This window comes from Mastigoproctus giganteus, chromosome 5, assembly GCF_048544385.1.
Source record: "Mastigoproctus giganteus isolate SK-2022 chromosome 5, ASM4854438v1, whole genome shotgun sequence".
Lineage (NCBI taxonomy): Eukaryota > Metazoa > Arthropoda > Arachnida > Uropygi > Thelyphonidae > Mastigoproctus > Mastigoproctus giganteus.
The window spans coordinates 94,783,781-94,805,638 of NC_143579.1; the positions used below are offsets into that span (position 1 = coordinate 94,783,781).

At 37.6% G+C, this 21,858-nt stretch overlaps 1 protein-coding gene across 1 annotated transcript in view; it reads left to right on the forward strand.

Moving 5' to 3' along the window:
• LOC150085574 (catenin alpha-like) overlaps positions 1 to 21,858 on the forward strand; it is a 707,146-nt gene that overhangs the window by 93,244 nt on the left and 592,044 nt on the right. Inside the window, exon 6 of the mRNA XM_090373354.1 lies at positions 12,512 to 12,701. Coding sequence (XP_090229480.1) covers positions 12,512 to 12,701 — 190 coding nt within the window. The remainder of the gene's footprint in view (positions 1 to 12,511; positions 12,702 to 21,858) is intronic.

The following is a 21,858-nucleotide window of genomic DNA, read 5'->3' on the forward strand; positions in this document are numbered from 1 at the left end:
GCTATATGGTGTTATGCAATGATAACTAAACCCAAACTATAGTTGCAAGAAACTTGCAAATAATTACAAAAAGAAAACCATTGGTTTATTCTCTTTAATCAGTAAGTGAGAAATCAATTTGATTAAGCTGAGAAAGGTTATTCTCATTAATGAAATTAACAATTTATTTTTTGCTAAAAAGAATAATTATAAAAGTTCTTGTTTAACACTTTTTTTTTTTAAGTAGAACTTTTTTTTCAACTATCAGTAACAGAGAACATAGATTTTAAAAAAAGAATGAGTGTACTATATTTTTTTATGAGCATTAGATTTTGTTTACTTCACAAGAAAAATTCTTCCGTAACTCCCTGCATTTTACAAAACAAATAAATTCACATTACTGTATCTTCATGTTTCTATTTCTTATGTAACAATGTGTGTGAAATATTTTATTTACATGTTATGCTGTGCCTTTACTATGCCATTAACTGCACTCCTAATGAATGACACCTACTGCGTTTTGCATATTTTTGTTAGCAAGTTCAATTCAGCAGGAAATTAAACTTCCTAACTTTCATTTAAGGCAGCACACAAATAATATAATTCTTGACAATATTTTTTATCAAGTTTCTTACACACAAATCAAGTTACAAACTTCGTTCACACTTAACTATAAATTTAACAGCTAAGTAGTAGTAGTAGTAGTAGTAGTGGCATGTGATGCAAGAAAGCAAGTGTATGAGCTTATGCAGCATCAGCCAAAAAAAAAAAAAAAAAAAATCACACCATTCCCTCCAAATGCCTGTCCAGTTCCTCCTTAAATTTATTTAACCTATCAACTTCCACAACGACAGATGGAAGTTTGTTCCAGCAATTAACCACCCGCTGGCTAAAGGCAAATTTCCGCACATCTATTCTACATCTGTCTTTTCTTAATTTGAATTTATGCCCCCTTAGGTTCGTAATCTGAACAAGTGGAAGGATCCCATCAGAATTCAGCATGCTCAACCCATTCAAGGCCTTATACCCCTCAATCAGATCACTGCGCAGGTGCCTAGTCTCCAGCCACTGCAATTTGCAGAACTTAAGCCTCTCTTGGTAAGAGGATCCCTTCATTCCCCTCACCAATCTTGTTGCCCTTCTCTGTACACGCTCAAGCAAATCTACATCCGTACATCCTTCCTAAAATGAGGCCTCCAGACCTGTACGCAGTACTCAAGGCGTGGCCTGACCATTGCCTTATACAGAGGGAAAATGCACGGGAAGTGGACCAAACACAAGCGCCGCAGCTCGTGTTGCGTACCTGCTGGTTGACGTATAAGTGTACATATGTAGATTGTTGGATAACCTGTAACCATTATTGCTGATGAAGGTGGCCGCTGCTGCCGAAAGCTACTGTTTTAGTGGTTTTTAATAATTTTAAACATATATTTAGCACTTTTATTTTATATTTCTTGTTACAATATCATCTTATTTTATTATATTTTATTTTAATATACAGTTTATACAGTCAGTACATGTATTTTATTTATTTAATAAAGGTATTTTATTGATTTGAGTCAGTGTTTTAGTAGCATTATAGATGAATCATGGGGGCAACAATTTTGGTAAATGGTCTAATATAGGTAATGAAAAAAATGCTTATGCATACTTAATTTAATTTAATATTAATATAACTTATATATATATATATATATATCACGGCCTAACCATAGACAGGGAAATCGGATTCAGACTTTAAAACAATCTGCCAGATGTACTGTTTCAGTGGCAGAGCATATTTTAAAAAAAGAATTATGAAGGCACATTCACTTTCACAGTTAGGCCTTGGCATTATATAAAAAACATTCATGGGTCTCGACTACACAAGTTGTCTGTCCAACAATTAGGCTGTGCTTGAAAAAAAATTACATAGAAGTTCTAATTCTTAGGTGAAAGGCCTTCATCAAAACTACTTATTCAGCCACAGTGGGTCCGTTTTTGTTAACAATCATAATTACAAATTTCAGGTTCTATTATGTCTGCAGTGAGTTCCTCTTCATTCTTGCACATCCTGAAACACAATGTACAATGTCTACATCCACTTTGGCATAATCTTTGAAACATGTATCCTTCTAAGTTTAGGTGATGATGCTCATCTTCAAAAATTTCTTCACTATTTTCAGTCTGTTCTTCACCATTAATAAAGGAAGAGGCGTGTGAAGCTTCCTTCATAGGTGCCTCCGTAGCCAGGTGGGAAGGAGCAGCAGTGCGTAGCACACGCTTCTTGATTACACCGGGGTTCGAGCCCGTCACCACCAAATACGGAGGATGTGGAAAGGTCAGGGAATGACCACCGCATATCCCGGAGCAATATGGCCTTAGTTGCTAATGCTCCTAAAAAAAAACCAAAACAAAAAAAAACTTCCTTCATTGTATTATTCAAGGGACAAATCTAATATGCTTGAAGCAGTTTGTGATCACTTTTTTGTTAACCTCATCCCATGCTGAAATGCATAAGTACATTTCTTTGGTTGCACATCATGTTTTGCTTTTGAGATACAGCACAATTTTGTTTAATAGCATTCTTTGATAATTTTTCACAAAGCACTGAATTATGCCTTGATCCAGTGTCTGAAGAACTGACATAGTGTCAGGAACTTAACAGTGATTGCATATGTGTGATTCAGTTGGCAATGAAGGGTGCAGTTATCCACAATCAGCAAAATTTTTCTATTCTCTCCTACTCATTTTGCGATCTAAGTCTCTGTTACATTCTTGGTAGATTTTTAATGACATTCGAACCTTGAATAGATATATTCGAGCCTGCTCCACACAGCATTTTTTTCAAACCTTTAAAAGATCTAGATTTGGGCTTTCTTAATGACCAAGAGAGGAAGTTCTTTTGTGCTAGACATATTTGTCACTAGGAGAATGGTAATTAATTGTTTTGCCTTTTTCCCCCCACCACTTTACATTTCTCATATTTAAATGTAAACTTTTTATCTGATAGCAATTTAGATGATTTATAGAGCTTCTTAATGTACCGTTGTATAATTGACTTAATAATGTAAATAGCAATAAGAGCTTAATAGACAGTACTCACCTCAGTTGATCTGCTTAGTTACATGGAGTTGAAGTGGAAACGAAGTTTAAAATAAGTTGAAATAAGTTAATTGAATGAATACGGAATTGTTAAAACCTGTAATTAAAATTTGCTCAAGGAAGTAGAAGTGCACTACCTCGTCCCTGGTTGTCATTCGAAAAAATTTGAAAAAATTAATATGAAACAAGCGAGGCCAATAGTCACAACGAGCGACTTTCGTGTTAAACGTCTTCAGTTGGCAATGATAGGAGAAAAAGAAATTGTGTATTTAAAGAATTCCTATGTTCCCATAATGCATTTTGTGACATGTGAGAATCTTATGTGCATAAGATTCCAGACCGGAGAAAGGTTGGTTGGTAGGTTCGTATTTAGAATGTTAAATTTAGTGTTATGGCGACACCATTCTATGACAAGTGCCTCATGTTGGAAGATTTTGTAACTAGATCCTAATTTAATAATTGCAATGGCTGAATCGACTAGGGGGTTGTGAGGATGTACATGTTGTGTAAGTTCGGTGCTGGTTTGATTGGTTCTGAAGCTATTATAATGGTAATAAGCACATGTATTGGAAGTTTTTGTGGTGATGTATTTTGCGGTGGTGCTCCCAATGTAGCATGCGTTACGATCGGGCTGTAATGCATGCTACATCGGGAGAACCACCGCAAAATACGGCACCACAAAAACTTTCCAATTTTTTGCAGTGGTGCTCCCAATGTGCCCTTAAAGGATGGTATCTGCCCATTGTAGGGCAGATACCATCCTTTAAGGGCACAAAGGGTGATATTGTTTTACACTTTGGCACTAATGGTATTAGTGCCAATGTGCCAACCAGCAGAATTACTTAACAAGTACAAGAAAATGCTGAAAAAAAAGCTGAGAGTTAGAATTCAATTTGAAAATGTCTGCAATTCTGCCCAGACATGATAGGAGGGAGTATATGATGAGAGCCTTGTCGATCAATTCGGCCCTGGAGTGATTGTGCAAGGCTCAAGGGGTAGAATTTTTCTCAGCCTGGTCTGTGCTTGTTAACAGGAGAGAGAGACTGCTTCTACAGGTATGGGATATACTTAAATAGAAAGGGTGCAAGAATATTTGCCGATGCTATCGAGACAGAGTTAGGTGGGTCAGAAAACTGCTAGCTTGGGGGGGGATACATGGACTAATAGATTAACAGTAGCCGCTGGCAGAGGTAAAAGTGATTCTTCCACTACTTCTATTGAAATGCAATTGAGCCTGGAAAGCAAGGCAATGGGAATTTCCAAGACTGCTAGCAGTCATCGTGGAACAAGTAAATACATGGGCTCTGTTAGGGTAACTAAGAGTAGAAACAGGTGCATGTATACTTGCATGTACACCAATGCTAGGAGTATAGTTAATAAATTCGATGCGCTTGAAGTGCTAGTCAAGACATCAAAGGCAGATATTGTTGGGATATTAGAGACATGGTGTCACATAGATATAAGCAGTGCAAAACTGGAATTTGGGAAGTACAATATGTACAGAAATGATGGACAGGAAGGGAGGAGGGGTTATGCTGTTAGTTAAGAAACACATAAAATCTAAGGAAGTGTATCCAGTTGATAGTTGGTGGACAATGCAACGTTGAGTATGTTTGGTGTGACATAAGCACTGGGAAAGGAAAAATTAGAGTAGGTGTGTGTTATAGGCCTAATGAATCTGATGAGTATAATGAGCAATTGTGCAGAGAAATAGAGTGGGCCAGTAAATTAGAGTGTCTTATAAAGGGGGATTTTAATTTCCTGCATATACTGACTGGAATTTGTGGATTGGTCACTCACACACTAGCAAGGCTTTTGTGGATTTATTGGATGATTGTTTTCTACAGCAGCATGTTCGGGAGGCAACTAAAGGGAGTAATACTCTTGATCTGATTATCAGTAATGATTCTTCATGCATCAAGAATCTGCAGATAAACGAACCACTAGGTGGCAGTGATCACAGTATGCTGAAGTGGGATTTACTCAAAGAGGTAACTACCATCACGGGTAAAGTGAAGGGTTCTTGCTTTTGTAAAGGTGACTACAGTTGTCTGAGACAGAATTTAAACTCTATACGGTGGGACCAACTGATGATGTTACCAACAGCAAATTCAAAATGGGAGGCATTCAAAGAATGTATCTTGGAAGCTACTAGACTTTACATACCAACTAAGAAATATTGTTCAATGTTTAGGCCTAAATGAATGTCAGATGAATTAATGAGACATCTGGCAGAGAAGAAAAATGCATGGGATATATATAAATTATTGGGTGACATGCATGGAACCCTATGAAAGATATCTCTAACCAAGTCACAAAGGAGATTAGGCAGGCAAAGGCAGCTTATGAGAAATCTTTGGCAAAGGATGCAAAGAAAAACAACAGAGTTCTTTACTTATGTAAACTCTAGAAGAAAAAGGGATTAATCAGATTGGTCCACTGGATATTGATGGTTCAACTTTTAATGATCCTGCTCAGGTGGCTAACCAACTAAATGTGAATATTTTGCATCGACATTCACACACGAGGAGTTATTCAGCGAGGGGAATGCCAGAGGTGTATTCAACTCTGGCAGTAAGCTAGATAATCTTGTAATAACTGAGAGTAAAGTGGAGGAGAAATTGTTGAAGATAAACACAAGAAAGGCACCTGGGGTGAACGGAATCTAACTAGTTATATTAAAAGAGGTGGTAAAGGAAGTAAGCAAACCCTTAGCCATAATTATGAGAGCTTCCCTGAACTCAGGCAAGGTACCCATGGACTGGAGATGCACAAATGTGACCGCAATCCACAAAGGAGGAACAAAGGGAGACAAGTGATTACAGACCTGTTAAGTTAACTTCTGTTCCAGGGAAATTAATGGAGGCACTGGTTAAAGAAGCATTGTAGGATCATCTAGACAAGACTTCAGTTATAGCTCGGACACAGCATGGGTTTGTTAAGGGGAAGTCTTGTCTGACAAATTTTATTGGATACTATGATGTAGTCACAAAGGAACTGGATGCAAAGAATAACTTTGATATCATATATTTGGATCTTAGAAAAGCCTTTGATACTGTTGCACATGGAGGACTGCTGCACAAATTGGAGCAGTGTGGCATTGGAGACAAATTGCTGCTATGGATAAAGGGATGGTTGAGTGGGAGAAGACAGAGAGTGGTAATCAGTGGACACTGCTCTTCGTGGACTAATGTTATTAGTGGAGACCCTCAGGGTTCAGTGTTGGGTCCATTGTTGTTTTCCGTATTTATAAATGATATTGATGATGGTATATCAGGCTTAATGTCCAAGTTTGCAAACAAGATGAAGGTTGGCAGGGTTGTTAATGAAACTAATGACAATGCACTGCTGCAACAGGATCTAGAAAAGTTGAGCAGATGGGCTGAGAGGTGGCAAATGAAGTTTAACATTGACAAATGTAAAGTACTACATAAGGGAAGCAGTAATCCCAGAGTATCGTATCAACTCTGTGGTACCAGACTGACAATGGTAGAGATTGAAAAGGACCGGGGGGTAATTGTGCAGGCAGATGTGAAGTTTTCTGAGCAGTGCAGATGGTCTGCAAGAGTTGCTCATGGTGTGTTGTCAACGATATACAACAATTTTTGTAGCAGGGATAAGGAGGTGATTATCCCCTTGTATAAGGCAATGGTCAGACCACACCTTGAGTACTGTATACAGGTCTGGAGGCCTTATTTTAAGAAGGAATGTAGAGCTGTTGGAACGAGTACAGAGAAGGGCAATAAGTTTAGTGAATGGAACAAAGGGTTGCTCTTACGAAGAAAGGCTTAAATTTTGCAAATTACAGTGTCTGGAGACTAGGCACCTTCGAGGTGATCTGATTGAGGTGTATAAAGCCTTGAATGGTTTGAGCATGCTCAATGCTATTGAAAAAAAATAGTTACAAAATTTGTCGCTATATGGCGCTGTGGCAATACAAATGACTTGAACAACGCTACAATTATTCAATGTGTCCTCGATTTTGGTCAACAACTGTTTCCATTCGAAGAACAGCATTTTCTACAGCAGAATGTAACATGTCAACTGGAATAGTCAGCACATGACATCTAATGCTGTCCTTCAGATCTGCCAGAGTTTGACATCCTTCTCAATACACCTGGTTCTTCAAAAAAACCCCACAAACAGAAGTTGCATGGAGTGAGGTCTGGTGATTGGGGTGGCCAAGATGTCTGGAAACAATGGCTGATGACCTGTTCATCTGTAAAGTGTTGCCTTAGCAATCTTTGGACACAACAATGGATGTGTTGATGGTGCACCACCTTGCATGAATATGGTATCCTGAAGGCACCTACATTGTTGCAGCTCTGGTGTTGCGAAATTTTCCAACATTTCATAATATTGCTGTCCAGGGACGGAACAGGTGCGGGGTCCAGTCAGTGTTACCTGTTCAAAAAAATATGGCCCAATCATGAATGTGGCTGTAAATCCACACCACACTGTCACTTTTGGAGACTGTAATGGGACTTCTTGGATAACTCGAGGGTTTTCTGTTGTCCAAATGCAACAGTTGTGCGTATTCACTTGTCCATTTAAGCAGAAGTGGGCTTCATCACTCCAAAGGATGTTCCATGGCCAAGTGATATCCACTGTCATTCACACCAGAAACTGAAGTGCTTATGTGAAACGAATATCTGCATCACCATGCTTTAGCTGCTGTAGCATATAAATCTTGTAAGGATAGTACCGCAACACTTGACGCAATAGTAGCCTTACAGTGGAATATGGCATGTCCACTTCACAAGAAACAGCTGGCACACTTGCGCTACCACATGGAGATTGACTTGATAAATCCACAGCAGCCATAGCCACATCTTCAACAAGAGAGGAGTCCACTCGTTTTCGACCTCTACCTGGTTGAACACCAAGATGGTCCTGTTGCTTCAAATTTTGTAATCATTTTGCTGACAGCACAAACAGTCATAGGTCCACGTCTTATGCGCTTCTGATGCCGGAATTCTCTGATAGCTGCATTGTTGCTGTTCTGATAGTACAGCTTCACTAATAGTGCCTTTTCCTGCAACGTTGTGGCATTGCTGCTGTAGTGCAGGCAAACATCTGCTGTATGATTTTGAAGAGACTGCTTTGCTTTTATACAGTACAGTAGAGCTGAGTAGTGGCGCTGTGACAATAACTTATGTTATTTGCATAATCGTAACTAAGATAGTTACACGCCATAAAGTGACAAAATTTGTAACAAATTTTTTTTTTTTTTTTTCCATACATATACAGTTGAATTTTCCTATAACGAATTCAATAAATCCGGCGAAAAAATTCATTATAGAGAAATTTTGTTATACAGAGAATATCTTTTTTATTAGAAATTGTTATCTAATTAGAAAATGAAGACGAATCTACATTTATTTTTAATGTATTTTATTTCAAAAACGCTTACTTAAATTACGTTTACACAATTTAAAAGTGTTAATCATTTCTTCGTGAGTTGGCTTTTCTACGGGTTGTTCTGATGCGTCTTCACCGTCATCGTTAATTTCTTCGTGATCAATGTCGCATCTAACACTGTTCAGCAGTATTTCATCTTCATTTGGATGTTCTGCTGTGATCTACATAAACATAACTATCCAGTGTTACTTCATTTTCGATGTTTCCAGACGATTCTAATAATGTCCAAAAGTTTTTCAGTTGTGAAAGGGGCAGTTCATCTTGTTCGTCCAGTCGTTGTTCGATTTCTGTATTCAATGCAAATCCCGCTTTCGAAAAACAATTTTGAATAGTGTATTCAGTGACATCGTTTGTCCAAACCTTTGCTAGTTCAGAGATGCAATCTCTAAGGTTAATTGTAACCTCCAAGTTTCTATTTTTTGATAACGCATTGACAGTCTTCATTATTATTCTCTTTCGATAATGAAATTTAAAATTTTTAATAATGCCTCGGTCCATTGGCTGGAGTTTTGACGTTACGTTTGGTGGTAAAAACAACTTCGCACTTTTAAGTTTGGCAGGATGTGCAGGACAGTTGTCAGTTACCAACACGATTTTCCTTTTTTCTTTTGTTATACGCTTGTCTAGTTTTAATATCCATTCTTCAAAAATATCACTTGTCATCCATGCTTTTTTATTAATAGGTGTAGTCAACTTCCAAAGATTTTGTGCCTCTAAAACATCTTGGGTTTTTTGATATTCCGATGATTAAAAGTCTTAATTTTTCACTTCCTGTCATATTTGCTCCGACTAGCACAGTGATTCTTTCTTTGCTTTGTTTTCCGCCAAAACATTTATCATCCTTAAAAGCAAGTGTTCTATTCAGTAAACATTTAAAGAATAAACCCATTTCGTCAGCATTAAAAACATCCTTACGCTCATATTCTTCCAAAATCCTTAAGGTATTGTTCCTCCAACTGTTACAATCTTCTTTGCTTACATTAATACTTTCTCCACAAATAACCTTTTCCACCGCTTCTTAAATTTATCTAGCCACCCAGTGCTCGCATTAAATTCTGTATGTCCAAGGGACTGTGCAAATTTCAGAGCTTGTTGCTTAATTATTAGGCCCGATATTGGGATATTCTTTTCACGTATCATTTGCACCCATTTTAGAACAGCTTTATCAACATCTTCGTATATACACAACTTAATTCGCTTCTTGTCTGCTCCTCCTTCAATTTCATTTAAAATTGATTCTCGATTTTTTTAAAATCGTAGATAAACTGCTTGCAGATATGCCATATTTCTCTGCAACATCTTTTTTCTTAAAACCCTGGTCAATATCATAACAAGCTTTGCTTTATCATTAATACTTAAACACTTTCTCTTCGACATTGTTTCCGCAATTATAAAAAATACTGTACTGCAGTTCTTGCCCATACATACACTGCAAACTTCGCTGCGCTGGCCATATAGTGAATTGTTAGTACTGCCTACTCAATGATGTTCGCTTGCCAATTCAACAATATCACTCACTTTGAAGAAATATACGACTTTGTGAATTTCTTTTATTCTGCTTTCATTCATATATACACGAAAGAAAATTTATGATTAATGTATGCTGTATGTTACTTTTCAGAAAAAAAAAAAAACAATACAAGAGCATATAGCCTATGTGATTGATGACGAACGAAATAAAAATAAAAAAAAAATTCATGAAAACCATCTACTGGGAGTCCAGTTAGACGAGAACGGACATACCACATAATGATTGACAGGAAGGTCACGTGGTACAGTTGAGGTGAGAAGCGAATGTCACTCAGTGGGCATTACTAAAAACTGACTAGGGTAGCATTCTATGTATTGCCGCCGCAGCATGCTAAAAGGGCGCCTCCGTAGCCAGATGGGCAGGAGCAGCAGTGCATAGCACATGCTTCTTGATTAGACCGGGGTTCGAGCCTGTGACCACCAAATACGGAGGATGCGGAAAGGTCAGGGAATGACCACCGCATATCCCCGGAGCAACATGGCCTTAGTTGCTAATGCTCCAAATAACAAACAAACAGCATGCTAAAGGTTTACCGCAGCGAATTTTGTTTTCCCCTGAGCCAACATCAGTTTACAAATCTACCCTATTTATTGTAAAGTTTAAGACCACTTTTAAGAAAACCCATTTGGTTTAATAACTGTAACAAAAATGAAACAAAGACCCTCCTACGGGTGTCAATGGCCACAACTGTTCACTAAAAGGATGATTATTTAATTCCAGATGCTATGTGCAATTTTGGAAGGAAGGAGGCAGTATATTTGAGCGGCTGTTTAGCAATAAATGCTTGAAAATCTTCAAAACTGCTTTTACTAATTTTTTTAAAAATTCGTTATAGAGAGACTAACACTTCGTTAAACGGGGTTAATTTTACATGTAATTTCGTTTCAAGGTGCAATGTTTTGCGAAAAAATTCGTAATATAGAGAAATTCGTTAAATAGAAGTTCGTAATAGAGAAGTTCCACTGTATATATATATATATATATATGTTATTTGTGAGGTTTTTGTATAAGTAATTTGTATGAATAATTTGTAAGTGGCAAATGTATCAGTCATATTCGTGTTTCTATAGTTTGAAGCATTTAGTGATCCACTGATGAGTCACTTCATCTTTAGAACTAGGTAGTTTGTGACCCATCAGTGGGTTGCTTTGACTGTAGAACAAGATAGTTTGCTTTATATTCTTTAGTCATATATTTTTTACTTTCCTACAATTAAAATTCTTCCACACTCTGAGCTATTAGCGTAATACGAGGACAGGAGTGTCTATTTCTATCCTAATTACTTTCCTAACTTTGTCTCCCATCAGCTAAACAGCCAGACAATGACTTTTAACTATAATACATAACATTTACATAATATATATATATATATATGTGAGTGTATGTGTTTTTTTTCCCTTTTTTAATATATATATATAGAATATGTATAATTTTAGATAAATTTACATTTTGGATGGCATGGAAACCTATGGGTTATAATGCACTGGGCTGTGAGTGCTTTATAATGCACTCGCAGCCCAGTGCATTATAAAGTGGACGTGCCATATTCCCAGTGCATTATAACCCATGTCCTTCTGCAAAGAACCTAGTAAGAAGCACAAGTGGCAGATGTATCAGTCATATTCGTATTTCTATGGTTTAAAGCATTTAGTGATCCACTGGTGAGTTGCTTCGTCCGCAGAACTAGGTAGTTTGTGACCCATCAGTGGGTTTCTTTGCCTGTAGAACAAGATAGTTTGCAACCCATAAGTGGGTGCTTTGTTTGCAGAATTAGATAGTTTGTGACCTATCAATGGGTTGCTCCATCTGATAAGTAGTTACTAAGCAAGGCATACTCATTTTGTAATAAAAAGTTAAAAGATTTGACTCCTGCACAATATATCATTTACATAAACTATAGCTTTGTCTGTAAGGTGGGTGAAAAGTACTTGACAAGAATATATCATAGGTGAAAGAATATATCTTGGCACTTAGCGACCCACCAGTGGGCTCTCCCATCCACACAACTAGACAAATGGCAACCCACTGGTGGACCACGCCACATGATGAATGGCCACTAAGCAACCTGTCAGTGAATTGTCTCACTCTGAATCTGTTAACTAGAACTGTCTTATTCATTAGTTGTTTGTAACTTAACTAGTGGAATCATTTTTTTTTTTAAATAACTGAATGACTGGTTTTTTTTTTTTTGCACTGGTGATAATTAATTTAATTATCACCAGTACACTTTATTTTTAAATATAATTTAGTAGAAAAGTTTACATTTTTTGAAACCAAATGATTGAACACCATTTAGATATGCTGAAGGTTTTTACTGCCAGAATATTATAAAATATGCTTATTAGTAAACTGAATTATTGACTTGTAAAGTAAAAAAAAAAAAAAAAAAAAATATGTATATATATATATATATATATATATATATATATATATATTGCATAAATTTGATGAGTTTGCAAGATTATTAAAAAAGAAATATTAAAATGCTAACATTAGGTAACAACACTGGTTAATACAAAAGGACCATCTAAAAAGAAGATAGGTAAATCTAAAAAAGCACATGTTTTGGTAACAGCAGTAGAACAAGCAACAGAAAACTTCATTCATAATGGGGAAGAAATTGCTAGTGAAAATCCAGATATTCATCAAGAAATGATGGCAGCAGTGGATGAAGTTCAAAAAACAGGTATTGTTTATGGGAAAGATTTCCATAAAAATATTTAATTTTGATAATGCATTTTCATTTTAGAGAATTTTATGGGAAAGTTTCAATAGTAGCAGTATAGCAATAGCAATAGTCATGCAGTGCAAGGAAGCCACAGGCATTTGCTGCACTGACCAGGGGGTGGGGGAAAGAGTAGTAAGAAAAACAAATTATTTGCTTCCCTCCTCAAATAGCAGTAACTGTCCAGTTCACCTTTGAATTTATTCAAACTGTCAGCCTCACCTACCTGTGAAAGCAACCTGTTCCAGCAATCAACGACTCACTGGCTAAAAGAAAACTTCCTACAATCTAGCCTTAATCCTCTTTCCCTGTAATTTTGAATTTATGCTCACAAGTTCTAGAATTCTCTATAACAGTGAAAATTCCACATTCATTCATTTTACTAATCATAGCCTTATAAACCTCAATCAGTTCACCCTGAGGTTCCTGATTACCAAGCTCAGTAGCCCACATATACAGTCTTTTCTCATATGGTCACCCTTTTATCGATTTCATCATGCGAGTTGCTCGTCTTTGGTGAGATCTGTAAAAGGTTGTTAAAATCCAAATAAATACCGATCTCACCTAAATGCTCATACTCTTTAAAGAATCTCAGTCTTTTTTCAGTTGTGGTCTCCATACTTGAATACAGTATTCCAAATGTTGTCTTACAATTGCCTTATACAGTGTGACCATGACCTCCATATCTCTACAGGATAATGTTCAATAAATCATCGATAGGCCACCATGGTCTCTCCTGGCTGCCTGTTTACACTTCTCAGAAAACTTCATATCTGTCCTTATTATAACTCCCAGATTTCTTTCTTCCTCTACTGTTTTTTTTTTAAATTCAGTCCCACTTAGTATATAATTTATTTTGGGAATGCCATTCCCCAAGACCTTGCATTTTGCTGCATTAAAATATAGCTGCCACTTTTCTGACCATTCTTGCAGGTGCTTCCTTAGCCAGGTGGGCAGGAGCAGCAGTGCATAGCACATGCTTCTTGATTAGAGCGGGATTCGAGCCCGTGACCACCAAATACAGAGGATGCGGAAAGGTCAGGGAATGACCACCGCATATCCTCTGAACAATATGGCCTTAGTTGCTAATGCTCCTAAAAACCATATAATAAACGATAAACCATTCTTGCTTCCTGTTCAAGTCATCCTGAAAGTGCGCTGCTTGGTACTGATCATTAACTACTCTCTAATCTTTATGTCATCTGCAAATTTTGACATCAAGCCTTCTATCCCATCAATCATGTCATTTATGAAAATCAGAATCAACAGTGGTCCAAGAACCAATTCCTTTAGAGCCCCCACTTCTAACTTTACACCAATCTGAAGAATATTCATTAATCACTGCCTTCTGCCTTGCAGCCACCCAGCAATCCATCTTAGAATTATTCCAGTAATTCCAACATGTACCATGCTTATACAATAACCTTTCATGAGAAACTGAGTCAAATTCCTTGTCAAAATCAAAATAAACTTTTTTTCAATTGTTCCCTACATCCAGTTCATGAGTAACAGTGTCAAAACACAGTTGCTCATGAGCTGGATGTTTTGACACAGTATATAGGTTAGTTAAAAAATGATTTTCCCTTAACAAAACCATATGTGTTATTCAGAATGCCATATCTATCTAAATGTCCCTGAATTTCAGTTTGTTTGTTATTTTGATTTTTAGGAGCATTAGCAACTAAGGCCATATTGCTCCGGGAATATGCGGTGGTCATTCCCTGACCTTTTCCGCATCCTCCGTATTTGGTGGTGATGGGCTCGAACCCCGGTCTAATCAAGAAGCATGTGCTACGCACTGCTGCTCCTTCCCACCTGGCTATGGAGGCGCCTTCCTGGATTTCAGTCTTAATCATTGCCTCTAAGCTTTTTCCTACCACCGAAGTCAGACTAACTGGTTTGTAGTTACCAACTTCACTCTTAGAATGATTTTATGTATTGGTGATACATTGGCTCCTCTCCAGTCCAAAGGAATCTCTGTCTCTCCCAAGTCCAAAAATACCGTCATAATTAACTTTAATGGTTCAATATACTCCGTGGCAGCCTCCCTCAAAATTACTGGGTATATGCCATCAATTCCAGGAACCTTAATGTGCCTTGCTCAAAAGTTTTTCTAAAAAACAGTCATCTGTAATTTCAAAATCACTAATTTCATATGACTCAGCCTCACTTGCAGAGCCTCTTCTCAGGGTCTTTTTTCGGTAAAGACAGATGCAGTGTAGCTGTTCAATTAATATGCAGCATCAGCTGGGTTGTCTAAGACTTTCTCGCACCCAGTGCATAAGGGTTCTATCTGATCTGGTTTTTTCTTTCTTGTTTGTATTCACATACATGAAAATTCCCTATCCCAATTCTTTACTCTCTTAGCCAGTGCTTTCTCACACGCAGCCTTAGCCTCTCTAACCTTAACTGTGGTACTGTTACAAATCAACTTGTAGTTGTTGTAAGCTTCAAGTACTATTCATCGCACAGTAACTGTCCCATGCTATCTTTAAAATTCGCATTAGTAGAGGCATATGATGCAAGAAAGCAAGCTTATACAGCATCAGCCAAAAAAAAAAAAAAAAACCCTATTTCACTCATCCATTCGCACCAGATGTTTGTCTAGTTCTGCCTTGGATTTTTTAAGCTGTCAACTACAACGACAGATGGAAGTTTGTTCCAGCAATCAATCACCTGCTGGCTACAGGCATATTTCCACACATTTATTCTACGACTGTCTTTCCTCAATTTGAATTTATGTCTCCTCAGGCGATTAATCTGGGCAAGAGGAAGAATCCCATCAGCATTGAGCTTACTAAAACCATTCAAGGACTTATACACCTCATTCAGATCACCTTAGGTGCCTAGTCTCCAGACACTGTAATTTGCAAACTTAAGCCTTTCTTCATAAAAGCAACCCTTTGTTCCATTCACTAATCTTGTTGCCCTTCTCTGTACTTGTTCCAGCAGCTCTACATCCTTCCTAAAATGAGGCCTCCAGACCTGTATATAGTACTCAAGGTGTGGCCTGATTATTGCCTTATTGCAAAGGGATAATCGCCTTATCTGTGCTAGAAAAATTCCTGTATAACACACCATGAGCTACTTTTGCAGACCATCGGCACTGCTCAGTGAACTTCATATTGGCTGCACAATTATCCCCAGGTCTTTTTCACTTTCCACTTCCCTGAGTGTAGTACCACACAGTTGATACGTTACTCTGGTGTTACTGTTACCATATGCAGTACTTTACATTTTCCAATATTAAACTTCAGTTGCCACCTCTCAGCCTATCTGCTCAACGTTTATAGGTCCTCTTGCAGTAGAATAGTCATTAACAATCCTGCCAATCTTCGTATCATCTGCAAACTTAGACATTAAGCCTGATATACCTTCATCAATATCATTAATAAATACAGATAACAACCATTGGACCCTGGGGGACCCCACTAATAACATTAGGCCACAAAGAGCAGTGTCCATTCATTACCACTCACTGTCTTCTCCCATTCAACCATCCCTTTATCCATAGCAGCAATTTGTCCTTACTGCCATACTGCTCCAATTTGTACAGTAGTTTTCTATATGCAACAGTATTAAAAGCTTTCCTAAGATTCAATTATATGATATCAAAATTATTTTTTGTTCCTTTTTGTTCCTTTGTGACCACATCATAGTATCCAATCAAATTGGTCAAACAAGACTTCCCTTTAACAAATCCATGCTGTGACCAAAATAAAACTCAAGTCTTGTCTAGATGATCCTTCAGTGCCTCCATTAATTTCTCCTAAACAGAAGTTAAGCTATCAGGTCTGTAATTACTTGTCACCCTTTGATCCTTCTTTGTGAAATGGGATCACATTTGCACATCTCCAGTCCATGGGTACCTCCCTTGAGTCCAAGGAAGCTCTCATAATTATGGCTAAGGGTTTGCTTAATTCTGTTGCTGCCTCCTTTAATATAACTGGATAGATGCCATCCACCCCATGTGCATTTTATATGTTTATCTTCAACAATTTCTGCTCTACTTTGCTCTCAGTTATTACAAAATCATTTAGCTCACTGCCAGAGTTTAATACACCTCTGGCAATCCCTCCCTAAGTAACTCCTCATGAGTAAATGTAGATGCAAAATACTCATTCAGTTTGTTAGCTACCTGAGTAGGATCAACAGTTGATCCATCGATATCAAGTGGACCAATCTGATTCATCCCCTTCCTTCTAGAGTTTACATAAAGAACTGTTTGCTGTTTTTTTCTTTGCATCCATTGCCAAAGATTTCTATTAATTTGCCTTTGCCTACTTAACCTCCTTTGTGACTTCATTACAGACCAGCTTATATCTATCGTAGCCTTCCATGTCACCCATTAATTTATATGTATCCATGTATTTTTCTTCTCTGAAACATGTCTCATTAGTTCATCTGATATCCATTAAGCCTAAACATTGAACAGTATTTCTTAGTTGGTATGAAAAGCCTAGTAGCTTCCAAGATTAATTCTTTGAATGCTTCCCATTTAGAATTTGCTGTTGGTAACATCATAAGTTGGTCCCACTATATAGAATGTAAAAACTATCAGACCATCATAGTCGCCTTTACGAAAGCAAAAATCCTCTTTTTCTGTCATGCGATCTTAGTCTGACTGGCCAGCTCTGTATTCATCCATTTTGGCATCCTTCCAATATTTTTTTATTGGTATGTATCTGTGATTTCTACTTTAAAGGTATTTCTTAATTGAAGTGTATTTGCTCTCACTCAATGCATTTGCACTCACTTAATGCTTCCAGCATTAAGTTAAAAGAACTCTTTCAACTTAATACTTCTTATTAGGGCAGTTACATGTAATGGGCTAGAGGGGACTGCGTGGGGTACAGAGCTGTTGAATGCCATTTTCAGTGCAAAGTGATCAATAAATTTCCAAGTGTGCCATATATGTACAAATATTTAAAGGTAATGTAAGGGATACTTCTTTAAGTGTAAGGTAACCTTTGTCAAGAATGCTGTGTGCATCTAGTAATAGCACTGCTTCTTATAATAAAGGTCATATCAACTGAAATAGGACTAGTCAGTTAGTCATTGTTTTGGCACTGCTTGTGAAAATGTTTTGATTGCAGTTTTAGATCTGCAATTTTATTGTTCATCAATCTGATGTTATAATCTTAATCTTAGAAATTATTAGGCAATAAATCATATCTTATGTTAAATGTGATGCATCCTGAACTGTACAAAATAGGACATAGGCCAGTTTTCTTTGGGATAACCAGCCAATACTGTGATTCTTGAGGTAGTAGTAGTAGTGGCGGCATGTGATGCAAGAAAGCAAGTGTATGAGCTTATGCAGCATCAGCCAAAAAAAAAAAAAAAATTACACCATTCCCTCCAAATGCCTGTCCAGTTCCTCCTTAAATTTATTCAACGTATCAACTTCCACAACAACAGATGGAAGTTTGTTCCAGCAATTAACCACCCGCTGGCTAAAGGCAAACTTCCGCACATCTATTCTACATCTGTCTTTTCTTAATTTGAATTTATGCCCCCTTAGGTTCGTAATCTGAACAAGTGGAAGGATCCCATCAGAATTCAGCGTGCTCAACCCATTCAAGCCTTATACACCTCAATCAGATCACCGGGCAGGTGCCTAGTCTCCAGCCACTGCAATTTGCAGAACTTAAGCCTCTCTTGGTAAGAGAATCCCTTCATTCCCCTCACCAATCTTGTTACCCTTCTCTGTACATGCTCAAGCAAATCTACATCTTTCCTAAAATAAGGCCTCCAGACCTGTACGCAGTACTCAAGGTGTGGCCTGACCATTGCCTTATACAAAGGGACAATCACCTCCTTTTCCCTGCTAGCAAAATTCCTATATATCATTGACAAAACCCCATGACCTGCCCTGGCAGCCTGTCTGCATTGCTCAAAAAATTTCATATCTGACTGCACAAATACCCCCAGGTCTTTTTCGATTTCTACCACCTTAAGGGTAGTACCACACAGTTGGTACATTTCTCTCGGGTTACTTCTACCCATATGCAGTACTTTGCATTTGTCAAGGTTAACCTTCAGTTGCCACTTCTTAGCCCATCTGCCCAAGTTATCTAGATCCTGTTGCAGTAGTACACTGTCATTACTGTCATTAACAACCCTGCCAACCTTTGTATCATCTGCAAACTTCGACCTTAAGCCTGATATACCTTCATCAATATCATTGATAAATATACAAAACAACAGAGGACCCAACACCGAACCCTGTGGGACTCCACTAATAACATTAGTCCATGAAGAGCAGCACCCATTGATTACCACCCTCTGTCTTCTCCCACTTAACCATCCTTTTATCCATTGTAGCAACTTACCCTTAATACCATTCTGCTCCAATTTGTACAATAGTCTTTCATGCGCAACAGTGTCAAAAGCTTTCCTGAAATCCAAATAGTTGATATCAAAATTATTTTTTGCATCCAGTTCCTTTGTAACCACATCATAATATCCTATTAAATTTGTCAGACAAGACTTTCCCTTAACAAACCCATGCTGTGTCTGAATTATTCCTGCAGTCTTGTCTAGATGATCCTGCAAAGCATCTTTAACCAGTGACTCCATTATTTTACCCAGAACAGAAGTTAAACTAACTGGTCTGTAATTACTTGTGTCACTCTTCAATCCCCCTTTGTGAATTGGGGATACATTTGCACATCTCCAGTCCATGGGAACCTCTCCTGAGTCCAAGGATGTTCTCATAATTTTGGCCAAGGGTTTGCTTAGTTGCTTTGCTGCCTCCTTTAATATAACTGGATAGATCCCATCCACACCAGGTGCTTTTCTTATGTTTAACTTCAACAATTTCTCCTCCACTTTGCTCTCATTTATTACAAAATCATTAAGCACCCTGTTACAATTTGATAATCTTCTGCCATTTCCAAACCTTAATAACTCCTAGTGTGTGTGAATGTAGATGCAAAATACTCATTCAGTTTGTTTGCTATCTGAGCAGGATCATCAACAGTCGATCCATCGATATCAAGTGGACCAATCAGATTTATCCCCTTCCTTTTAGAGTTTATATAAGTAAAGAAATCTTGTAGAAGCAGTCTCTCCTGTTAACAAGTACAGTCCAGGCCGAAAAAAATTCTACCCCTTGAGCCTTGCACAATCTTTCCAGGGCTGAATTGATCGACAAGGCTCTCATCATATACTTCCTTCTATTGTGTCTGGGCAGAATTGCAGACACTTTCAAATTCAACCCTAATTCTCGGCTTTTGTTCAACAGTGACCTGTACTTGTTAAGTAATTCTGCCGGTCTCCTACTCTTAATATCATTAGTGCCAACGTGTACAACTATATCACCTTTTGTGCCCTTAAAAGATGATATCCGCTCTACAACATCATCAACCTTTGCCCCTGGCAGACATACCCTGGTCCTGTTCCACCTATCCTTTTTACAAAGCATGTTACCCGTTTCCCTTACAATAGAGTCACCAACAACTACTAGGTCCTGTGGGACCAGCACATTCTGCCTTGGGGGTTGCCGCTGTGTTGCGTGATGACCAAGTGCAAGCTCTGGCGTTGATGTGGGCAGCTGAGAGCCTGATAGGCCCCTCAATTTAGATCTTTCGAGGGCATCCACCCTGTCCTTCAAACTCTCATATAGGCCCATAACAACGCTGAGTTGTTGCCTGATTTCCTTACACTCCTTACATCGTGCACACACAAAGACATCCCATACGGCAATATCATGTTCCGTTCCAGAGAGTTCGGCAAATATTTCACAAGTTGCACATTTTTTTAGGCTGTGATGCGTTGGAGAATCGCTCCCCTCAGTTCTTCCCCGAGTCACAGCACTCCTGCCACTTTGTGCCCGTTGCTTTTCTGCTCTAGTTTGGGGCATGATATTTTAAATTAATAAGTTTAAAAAATTAAATTAATTAAATGTCAATACTACGCTATCTAATAGAAACAGTGAAGCGTATTAATCTGTATAATTATGCGTTAGAGCTACCTGGCTATCTCAATGAAAAATTTGAGTTCCCTGCCACTATATACAAAAACAATGACTGCAAGATTCGAACGAAATAACGGTTTTATGTAAATTAAGTAATAATCCACAAAAACTCTTTATCTAAATTAAAATAAAAATAAAAATAACCAGCGTAACTATAACTATAAGACTACGTATTAAGGTGTCATAACAAGCATTAGAATTTTCATGTGCATGCAATGCCACTTACAGGGGAGGGACTAGAGAACAAGGAAAAGAGAGTGAAAGGAAAGTGGTAGAATTCAGAATCCCACTAGTAAGATATAGAGTGGATGAATGAATGAATGATATTCATGTATGCGTGTATATATATATGTGTGTGTGTGAGTGAGAAAGAGAGAGTGTATATATATATATATACAGTCGATTCCGGTTATTTGGGACACATCGGGACTAGTGCATTTTGGCCCGATTAAGCGGCTGCCCCAATTATCCGAAGTTTCACGTAAATAGTTAAAAATAAAATGCACACCCCCCCGCCCTTTACAATTGGTTCACTGTTCAATCACGTTACGATGGAGTCACCATTTAAAGTACCGATCACTATACGATGTGTAATAAGCGCCGGTCATTGTGATCACGTTTGTGAATTGAATTTTAATTCTATTAAACAGCGATTGTAATTAGCGAAAATAGGAGGAATATTATCCATAGGCTATAAAAGTAGATATATTAAGTACAAATTTACCCTTTATTACCTTACCAATTAAAAAATTAAATGATACGTGAAATTCGGAAGAATATATGTGATAATTGAAATAATTAATACGTACTGTAATATGTACATACTAACTAAACTAGTTGACATTTCTGTTTAATGTCATTTGTGGTGGGGGTTAATATCTAAAACAGTAAAAAGATAAGCAATCAATAACAAAGAACACCGTACACACACAAATTGCAAGTAACACGATACGCGCAAGTGAGAAGTAACAAATTCCGAAGCTTTAAAAATAGGAATGAAGAGAAGAGCCTGAAAATTAGTTTTTTTATATGATTGAAGATTCCATAGAAGTGTAAACACATTTTACCATAATAACCCACAGAATTCCAGCTGTCGGTATTATCGCAAATTCAATAAGATCGAGTTTACTATCAGTT